Consider the following 10,561-nt stretch of genomic DNA (forward strand, 5'->3'; position numbering starts at 1 on the left):
TTGTTTGGTTTTTATTTCTTTTTAGGTTATATATAACAAGAGAGAAATTTAGTAAAGAAAAGGAGAGTGTGATTAATTAGTAAGAAATTGAGAATTGTGTTTGATGAAATATCCTATATGTAATGACAATCCCATGATAGATAGAAGCCAATATTTTGTCCGGCCGGTCATATGAAAAGTATACGCATTAGGTTGACAGTTAGGAGATAGTGTGCATTTTATGATAGATGTATATGAATAATGTAACAAGAATTAATTAGTCATCCGGCAAATCGGCTTGCTGCAAAACGATAAAAAGTAGGTCAAGAATATGTATATTTCAATGTTGTTGTGAAGGACTAATAAATATATATTTTGTATATGTTATGATAACAACTACTCGTTCTTAATTTCTTAGTTTACAAGATAAACTTAAAGGAATACAAGCATAATACGTTCACTAGAAGTACTCCAAATCTCCAACATTGGTTAAGCTTGGGTCATTTTGGTCTTAGACTCTTAGTAGTGTGATATATATAGCCCGATTGATATCTATATACCATTTAAAGATTTGTACATGTATAATTATCATATTTACATCCAATGGAAGCCCGTCGAATTACTCATGAGCTACGTGATCTCCACTCGTTTTAGTAATTTTATACATGATTATATTGATCACCAGTCATATATCATAATCACCATAAAACAGCTTGTGTTTGATCGATTCGAAAATTACACTAAATTAAAAACTAAGGAGTAATATTGAAAAATAAAGAATACGTGTGGCCGGACAAATTAAATAATACGTTTGTGACAATTGGGGTTGTCTGTATATAAATGGGGAAGAATCGAAGTACATTTAATAATAATTTGTGTTTTTAAATATTGACATAATTTCAACGATGAACACAACCTAAAAAATGTTTTAAGGAACAAACGAATATATTATTAACCTTAGCAAATTAAACCACCCACTCGTGCAGTCTTGGTATTTTTTTATTTTTAATTTCTTTTTTATTATTATTATTATTTATGTTGTTCTTGTTAATCATGAATGCATATATATGATTGACATAATCATGTATTACATATTAAAACAGTATTCAATTCTGTAAACGGGCAAAATTAGCATAGATTAGATATACGTTAAATCGTTTGTAGAAATTGCAAAAATAGATCTTTCGTTTTTTTTTTTTTTAATGAGATGAATACCATATTCAATGGGAAAAAAAAATGATAGTACGAGAAATTGTGTATAATGTCACCAAGGAGAGTTGACCTATACCATAAGCTGATCAATGGCGGATGCGTTCACGCTAACATACCTGCCTTTCGAATTTCATCAAGTCATGCGCCTAAAGTCTATATCGACTATATTCAAGAAACTCATACTCGATAATCAATAATACGGATTAGGGAATGTGTTACTTCAAAACATTCACCAGAACATAAATAGTAATAATATTGTCTTTCTGAAACTAAAACATACGCTACAAAAACATTCCAAATATGTACAAGCATACGCCAGCGACCATGTAAATCCGGCATAGGAAATACAGGCTCTTCACAAAAAACAACAGATACACCTAATGTAACTCACTCTCTCATGGACTCAATTCCAACTTTTTGGCCTCATATATCGCACTCGTACCATCATATCTCCTCCATTCCAGATTTTCAACCATATATTCATCATAAAAAGATTTTTATAAAAAAAAAAAAAAAAAAAAAAATTTAAACTCAACCAGTACCCTCTGAGATTTTATCACACTACCAAGTCAAAACTACAAGCTTAACTTATATCAGAAACTCAAAGCACAACCTGACATCCACCATCTAGAATCTGATTGATGTCACAGGGTGCCGTCCCTGCCCGGGGTGGGGTGTGATTCACTCATCTTCTACACTTCTACAACTTTCTCGGCTATATCCCGCTCCACTGCATCATCCACTGGGAGTAGGTTTTTGTCTGCAGGGGGCTGGGTAGAGGCCAACGAAGAAGGCGAAGGTTGCCCTTCAACCGGAGGCTGAGGGTGTCCATCGATTTCAATTGTAGTTTTAGTTAGCGAACAGGGTACGACTCCTGCAAACACATTCTCCCATCCTGGGGTAAATCCTGAAACATTAGCATCAACCAGGGTCATTTCTTCATCCTTATCCGGATCACAATTCAAATCCAACTGTTGTCCTACTTTGCTACTACTGCTCTCACCCACCTCGACTTCGACCATCCCAGTCTGATCAATAATCCCGATACCATTTCTGCTTCCCGATGCTGGTCCATTATTAAGAGCTGCTGCTAGTGCTTTCTGGGTATCTTCTGCCTCCTTATCCGACAACCGTTTCTTCTTTCGAAGCATCAAGGTTTTAAAACGACGTTTGACTGTCAGGCAGACATTGCAGAAGCAATTGGGTTTGTGTTTTCCTTTACCACTTGGAGGTTGAATACATACTATACAAGTGCATCCAGGACGATGACGGGGATGTTTCGTGGTGGCACCTGTTGAAGTTTCAGCAAATTCGCCTATGCTTTCTCCTAATACTGCAGCAGTAGCTAATGCATCTAGTCCAGAAGGCTCTTGTTCTTCAACTGCCTTCCCGTCTGCAAGTTTTCGCTTCTTGGGATCTGGGAATGACCAGAAAGTAACAAATGATTATGCAATCGAATATCAAAAAGAGGACTGACAGTGAGAAGAAGTTTTTTCTAACACCATATAAATTGAAGTCAATATATATCTCCGAGTACTTGGATCACATTTGCATAATATCCTACAGAATGCATGTCATTTGTGAATTTCGTAGAATTTTGTTTATTACGAAAGCCACTACGATTTCTAGTAATATCAGATAGCATACAGATGAAGAAACTTTCATAGAGGTGGCAAAATGATCAGGTTAGGAAGGCAAGAAAGGTAACTCTTGGTACAGGTTACAACGGGCCGGGCTGATGCAGAAAACTTATGCCCAATATTTTGGCTTCCTAACAAATAAATAATGTGCTGAAGATGATATCAAACACTATATTATTACAGCAATATTCTTTTTTTAGAGCAATTTAGGTGGTTATATGTAAAAGAGAGAAACTGGGGCAAGTTTCTACCTGTTTCTTTTTTAATTTTACATTTTTACCCATTTTACCCGCTAAGAGGCATAAAGATTACCCAGCCTATAAGCCAAAAAAACTCCATATGTAACCATAAAGTTAGACTGCAAGATGAAAACCTTAAATCATGATCACGGAGTTGGTTCTTAACAGGATCATACTTAAGCTAAGCATCAAAGAAATGTGAATTATTTAAATAGATCTGATTCATACCCTTGGCAGATTTAAAAATCCGTTCCAAATCCTTTATGCTTATTTCATCCGGAGCCGAACATGAACACCTGGTGCACATCAAACACAAAAACATTATTACAATCTATTAACTTAATTTCTCTTGAAACAACTATGAGATAAATTTATAATAGTTGAACAGTAATCATCACCTCTCTTTATCCCAAACATTATCTGAGCATGTCCACTTTGAAGGGAGAAGAACATCGGCAGGTAACCTCCTCCATTTGGAGCAACTATCACACTGACCCCACTGTTCTTGTGACCTACAACACATTAGATAATACAAAAGAAATTGAATGGCAGTACACATCTTTACATAATACAAGCGTACAACACAGAAGCCTAGTAAGCTAAGTTTACAAAAAATATTTGTATGTGCACGCCTTCTCAATATTGGTCAAAATCAAGATGATTAATAAGCACATCATGCAGACTACATCTCTGGGATCGGAAAAAGGAAGCTAGCAGCAGGTTCCAGATAAAATTAAGCAAACGACTTTCTAGCAATTAATTGACTTTTACGAGTAAGTGGTATATCCCATAAGTTCAATGCTATATTAAAAAACAAGTTTTGCAATTTCAAGAAAATGCTGCTGCACTTTCTATCATTTAAGTATACAAATGACAGACACCCGATCCCAATCTGCTTGAATACTCATAGCTATGATTGACTGTTTTATACAAGACAAGCTGACAATAACTTGGACAAAATATATTGTCAGCAGGGACAAATTAATCTCTAAATGGCCATAAAAAATATCATAGGGACGACAATACAAAATTAAGAAGGTCTGAAAGAGACGTTAAGGTATATTGATACATGAAAGAACATAACATGCGCACACATGTTTCGAAGAAATAAAAGTATACAACACTTTAAAACCCGATAAATAACTCGAAGAGCTAAAAGAAGTTAACCCTCGTATATAAATACCTCAATCATTATATGATTTAGGAGACTATACTTTCTAAGAGAAACACACCAGTTATACTAAACTTACCCAGATGCATGCATTGTGAATATGGTCTTTTTGCCAAAAACTGGTGGCTCCTGAATGGACAAAAGAGTGAATATTTAGATAAAAATAAATAAAATACCGCAGCCATCACAAAAAGTTAAATTATGTTTAGATGGATCTTTCTTAAGCTTACATCATATTCTTCAAATTCGCAATTTTCGATCATGGAGATAGTTGGGTTAGAAGTAGGGGACGGGCGTAGCAACTCATGTGCTTCTTCCCACGTGACCTTCAGCTCCATGGCATCTTCGTTATGCATCAGCAACCTCTTGTTTTTCGATCCTATATTACGAGTCTTCTTCTTTTCTTGGATCAATGGTTTTTGATCCCCATTCGTCACACCTTCATTCTCCACAGTTTTCTGCAAAAATGTGTAACTTGCTAAGCAAAAGTGAAATTAAGTGGTGGAACAAGCAAACCATTAGAAAACTTCCGTAAAAAAGGCATATACTGTAGGCGGGTTTCCATTCCCAGCTGAAGTTTCCCCAGCAACGGCAGCATCACTGGCAACACCATTAGCAGCTGGTGCCTCACCTTCCTGTTTGTTTATTTAAGAATTTCCGGTCATTACAGATATATAGGTTGACACAGCACCAGATTATCAACTAGTATTTGTGCAAATAAGAATGTTAGTCGGGGCATGGAAGGAAAAGAAGTCGATTTTAGTCTTTTTTTTTTAGAAAGATTGAGACTAATATGGAATGCACCAAGAGAAATGGCAGGACAAAAAAGAAGGCAAGGGATAAATACATGGTGAAAAATGAATTATACTGCAAATGGATCACCTGTGTATCAATAGAAACCGTCGCCTTTCGACAACCTATAACAAGCTTTTCGCCTGGATCCAGTCGACTAAATATAACTGCAGAATTTTTAAAAGGGTAGGAAATCAGATTAGAAAAAGGAGCAAAATATTATCCGCACTCATATTAAGTACAACCGGAAAAATCTAAACTTGTGTGCAGACTAAAGCAAAAAAGATATGATTACTCTAGGTTTATATTAGAATAATACTAACACGGTACCCGCGCAATGCGGCGGTATTCGTCGCGGCGACAGTATGGTGGTGGGGGCAATTGTTAGTGGCGGAGGCGGTGTCAATTGGTGTAAGCTATTGATGTAAAAGTAATTGATGTAAAGGGTTAATGAAGATATTTTGAAAGATAAATGATTGCTAGTGTAATTTAATTATTAATTTTAAGTGGGTAGTGTAGATAAAAACATTTTAAGGGGTGCTATGTGTAAATATTAAATAAGTTTCAACTTTTCCGTAAATAAAGAGCCATTCTTTTTATAATATAGTATAGAAGAAGTATAGATATAGATATAGATATAAATTATCATACATGTTGTAAGAAAAAAAAAGGATACCTGTGTCCCCAGCTTGCAGTTGCATATTCTGTATACAAGGAGTTACACCCTCTAATACATACATACGGCTGTTATTATTGGGCCAAAACCGGAACTGAAATGTCCACTCTTTCCCCTTTATATCCTGAATTCTTATTGGCAAACCTTCTGATTGATGAATAGCAGGGAAATATGCCTGCGCAAATGTTAGATAATTATAAGAGTGGAGAAGTGCTCAAGAAACAAAAGGGACTTTAAATAAAAACTAAACTTACTTCGGCACATGCCTTAGGCAGCACCAACCGACCAATTCGACCAGCATCACTTGCACTCAGAATCTTCTCAAATAATGGAGTAATAGTGCAATTGGACTTCAAGCTAGAGGCTACAATTAAGGAGAACTCTGTTTTTCACTCACCATTCAACATTTTTTTTTTCAGTTCTCTGACAGTAAACCTATTTCAGTTTCCAAAACGATAATGTCCCCTTTCTAGAAAAGCTAAATATTAATATCAGACTACTTGTACCACATTATTAGCGAAGTACTTGACATTCGCCAAATGTCAGAGGCAAAATACATAGAGATAACTGCCCTAGATCAAATTTCTGTTTGGGGTATCCAACTTACTTTAAGCCAGAGAAAACCATCAGTGTTCTAGATAAATTGGAGTTAAGAATTTGAGATAACAGTTTTCAAGCCCCACATTAGGGGAAAGAGAGAGAGAGAGAGAGAGAAAAGGACAGCATGGACAAAATTTCTTACCCACCAGTTATTACGTCATCGTTTTGATCGGGTTACTGGGTGAGATTACTTAAAGTCAAACAACCTTGAAAGTTAGTTCCCTCGATTATAAATCTTGACACTTTGCCATGTTTCCTGGCCTAAATCAGGTTGGTTCCTAAGATAGAAATTGAACCACAGTTAATTACCCTTCTATGCTAATAGCCCAACATCCAAATACCCTTTTTTTAAAGTAAAAACTTTTGATTAACTAGTGTTTAGTGATTCCAAAAGAGAGTTAATGGTTTCACTTTAAGTTATCCATAGAAGAGATAATTTAATATATGTTGTAGCCTAGGCGTGTTTTAAGCCAAAAGTTGGTCCTTCAGAAAATTTGAACACCACATTAGCTATCAATTGCTACATGGTCAAATGATAACTGCACAAATAAAAATGCATGCATGCATATAGAAGGATCAACACATTAACAAAGGATACTCCCCAGTTATCTGCAACAATTCTTCGTCAGTCATCTTTGGCCAATACCTTGGAAGTAACTGGCTTCGGCCTTTACCTTCAGCAGGTGGTCTTGCAACTCTGTTTTCTGAAACCACCCCTTTATTTGACTGCGACTTTATATTAACCCCAGACTTTGATGGTTTTGAAAATGTAAGGCGCGACCTCTGCCCTTGCTTGAAAGAGGGAACTTTTGCAGGTTCTCTTCCATCCACACCTCCAACAGAATTAGGGTTTACAGAAGACGTTGTAGTGCCCAAAGCATTACCAATAGAATATTTTATAGCTGGTTGAGGCATTGATTCATATAGAGCTTTAAAACCTAAATCGGTTCTGCCATTATCTGATTTTGGAAATAAAGATGATGCATTCGGAAAGATTGTTACAACTTCTTTACTAGAAGAAAGACGGTTTTCATCTTGTTTGATTTGGTGACCGATGGATGGATTAGAAGGTAAGGGTTGGTGAGCTTCAGTTAAATGTGTGATTTTTCCCTTATCAATGGTAGCACCATTATTAATTCGGTTGCCAATGACGGGTTGCCAAGTGCCAGAAAATGGAACGAACCCATTAGGACGCTCATTAGTGTAGCTCTGCATCAACAGTTATTTAAAATAAAGATATCAAGTATACTAAGCTAGAAAGTAGAGCAAGCAACGAGGGGCCACTAATGCAGGTTGTGTAGCAGTTTTGAACATGTTCGATCACAGAATGTAAGATTGTTATGGGTTGAATAAGGTCGGGTTAGATTGACACAGTTTTTTTGTCCAGAGTTTTCAATAATTAATTCTGTAAAAAACGATTATATAAAGCATAATTTTTTTATAATGAACTAAAGAATAAGATGAGTCACGAAGTTATGTGCTTCTAAAATACAATTTTGACAACTTTGAACCATTCGATTCATTTACCCTTTAGAGATCAGCAGATTGCCAGAATGTCCCTCGTAGTAAGCAGCTACAAAAGATCGTAGACGGTAAACAGTACTACTAAGATCTTAAATTAACCTGATACACTACTGGTCTAATAAGTCCACCTTGGATAAGATATATTGAGATTATATTCCATTCTTACTGATACTATAGACATTTACAGAAAGATAGATATAATGTCGACATAATGAATTGTATACAGTCTAGTCATTAATGCCTCTCAAGTACAATGCAGCACGATACTACGAAATTGATTACCTGTAATGGTTTCAAAGCCTGTGTTCCCCTAGCTCTTATGCATTTTATACATGATATTCCTCCCAAATCGAGGCATTCATGAAGATACTTTGAAACAACGCATCCACAGTGAATAGGCTGAAATGTAAAACATAACAAGGCTTTGTGAGTGTTCAAGTAGAACAGATGTTAAGATCCTAGAGATTTCAAGAAATACCTTGTCACAGTACTTGCATTCCCTCCAACCAGGTTCATTCAGATGGAATCTTTCACAGTAGTTTACATGATCATAGGCAGTTCTGCGGTCCACATACAGTATTTAAGCAATTTACCAGTCACAAACAAAATCATAATTATGCCTAAATGCTCAAAAAAATTGCAAAATCATCATCATGCTAAGATAGTAAGATGTGCAACAAACATAAAACAAGGACAAATTCTTGAAACAAGCATGCTTGGCAAAACCTTCAAGCATCGTCATATTCTAAACTATAAGCAAACTCAAATGCGTTCTAGTACTAAACTTTCAAAGGGCAGAAGACTAGAAGAGTTGAGCCGATTTGAGGCATATAGACTAAATAAATCATTCACAACTTTGAGGATATCTACGCTGCTAATAAAGAGAACTTATAGAATCATAATGCAACAGTTCAGTTGGGTGGTTTTCTCTAGTTAGATAGGTTCATGTTCTTTCACTATAATATAATGTGCTTCAAAATAATATCATAATTGCATACCACCCTATCCTGCTTTTTTATATCCTTTATCAGATGAAAAATATAATGTGAGCCATTATCTGCCTACTAATCAACACTTATCACTCATGTTGTTGGATTTTAAGGGTCCATTAATCTCCAGAGACTTTCATTGTACTCCCAACAACAATACATGATTAAGGATATGCACATGACCCATTTACACACACACTCAAAACATAATTGGCCATGTTACATGTGACTATGAGATTCTATCTCACAGGTCACTGATTTACAGTTAATATTGTCAAAATCCATAATATTGCATAAGACCTGAAACAAAGACAGAACTCATGGATTGCATTACATATATACATCAAATTTTACTTTACGTCAACTCCTAAAAAACTGTATTCTATTCCTACCCAATGTTAAGTTTTCAGAATTTCCATGATAATATGTTTGTTCCCATTTTCAGAATTTACCCCACCTTACATTCGAGGTAAATAAAATTTCAAATTTTATAATTCCTTATGAATGATCCTGCAACCAACCCATTTCATGATTCACACAACCCTAAATTTGGGGAAATTTGACATAAAGTTGCAACTTTTATAATTTTCTTATGATAATATCCCATTTTCATGATTCATTCGACCCTACATTTGGAGAAAATAATATAAAGTAGCAACCTTTATAGTTTCTTATGATAATATGATCCTTCCCATTTTCATAACTTACACAAACCTACATTTGGGGGAGCATAAAGATAATATAATTACTTACGATAATATAATCCTTTCCATTTAATAACTTACACATTTGGGGAAAATAATAGCATAAAGATGCAATCTTTATTAATCGTTCTCATTCGAGTCAAAAGACTCGCCCTCAATTGGTAAACAAAACACCCTCCATCTTTTACCATTTACAAATTTCTGAGAAATAAATAGAATTAAAATGCTAAGTTTGTAGTAATTTCTTACACAAATTTTCAACCTTTATTACCTAACAATTTTATATCACATACATGAAACATCACCATTATTGAATTTACAAAAAATAAAAATTAAGAAAAAAAAAAAAAAATTTAGACATTATTACAAAATCCTATGTATAATCTTACAAAATCTTATTATTACAACATAAGAACTTATCTCGTGAGATAATTTAGGGATCCTTAATTCAAAAATCCAAAAATACCCTTTTCACTACGTAAAATTCCCACAAAATATAAAGGGGCAAAATAGAGATAAAAATATACATATAGATATAGATATAGATATACATACCCGCAAGAATAGCAAAGAGTAGCAAAACCACCGGCTTTCATGGGCCAACCTCTCTTCCATTGTGGAGTGGATTTAGTTCCACACAATCCATTCATGCAAATCTTTGAAGAAGGAGCAGACATTTTTTGACTTTTTTTTTTTTTGACAAATATAATATATATATATATATATAATTTGTATATCTATAGATCTTTATATAAAATTACATGCAAATTTCAAAACTTTTTATCAAAAACCCCAAATTCAAAACCCTAACAACAAAACCCACAAATCAATTAGCTTGTGGGGTTGACTTACTGGATCCAAATCAAGAAAATATATTACATGCATACACACTCACAAAGATAAAAATATATATATAATAAAAATATTATAACAAAAACATGAAATTAGTGTGTGTGTGTGTGTGTGTGTGTGAAATTGGAATCTGGGGCGGTTGTATAATATTATTATTATTATTATTAATATTATATAGAAAAT

At 34.6% G+C, this 10,561-nt stretch overlaps 1 protein-coding gene across 2 annotated transcripts; it reads right to left on the minus strand.

Annotated features, from left to right (window-relative positions):
• Nucleotides 1-1,426: 1,426 nt before the first annotated feature.
• On the minus strand, nt 1,427-10,243 carry LOC122607036 (B3 domain-containing transcription repressor VAL1). 2 transcript variants are annotated; one of them, XM_043779958.1, is made up of 14 exons: nt 10,082-10,243; nt 8,312-8,393; nt 8,116-8,232; nt 6,908-7,518; nt 5,964-6,066; nt 5,710-5,884; nt 5,124-5,200; nt 4,790-4,876; nt 4,472-4,699; nt 4,321-4,370; nt 3,469-3,582; nt 3,299-3,366; nt 2,199-2,608; nt 1,961-2,098 (listed from the first exon to the last, which is right to left on the minus strand). In XM_043779958.1, exons 1-14 carry the CDS (start codon nt 10,201-10,203, stop codon nt 2,045-2,047), a joined length of 2,298 nt encoding a protein of 765 aa, XP_043635893.1. In that variant the 5' UTR covers nt 10,204-10,243; the 3' UTR covers nt 1,961-2,044. The 2 variants fall into 2 exon arrangements, with proteins under 2 accessions (XP_043635892.1, XP_043635893.1); XM_043779957.1 differs by having other exon boundaries at nt 1,427-2,608; nt 10,082-10,236.
• Between the last annotated feature and the right edge of the window lie 318 nt (nt 10,244-10,561).

This window comes from Erigeron canadensis, chromosome 7 (assembly GCF_010389155.1).
Source record: "Erigeron canadensis isolate Cc75 chromosome 7, C_canadensis_v1, whole genome shotgun sequence".
NCBI classification, from domain to species: domain Eukaryota; kingdom Viridiplantae; phylum Streptophyta; class Magnoliopsida; order Asterales; family Asteraceae; genus Erigeron; species Erigeron canadensis.

Coding starts and splice junctions, on each gene's coding strand:
- LOC122607036 (XM_043779957.1), bottom strand. CDS start 10,203: ATGTCTGCTCCTTCTTCAAAGATTTGCATGAATGGATTGTGTGGAACT. Junction 5,885..5,963: donor TGCCTAAGGCATGTGCCGAA/GTAAGTTTAGTT, acceptor ACATTTGCGCAG/GCATATTTCCCTGCTATTCA. Junction 3,583..4,320: donor TTCACAATGCATGCATCTGG/GTAAGTTTAGTA, acceptor AATGTGTTGTAG/GTCACAAGAACAGTGGGGTC.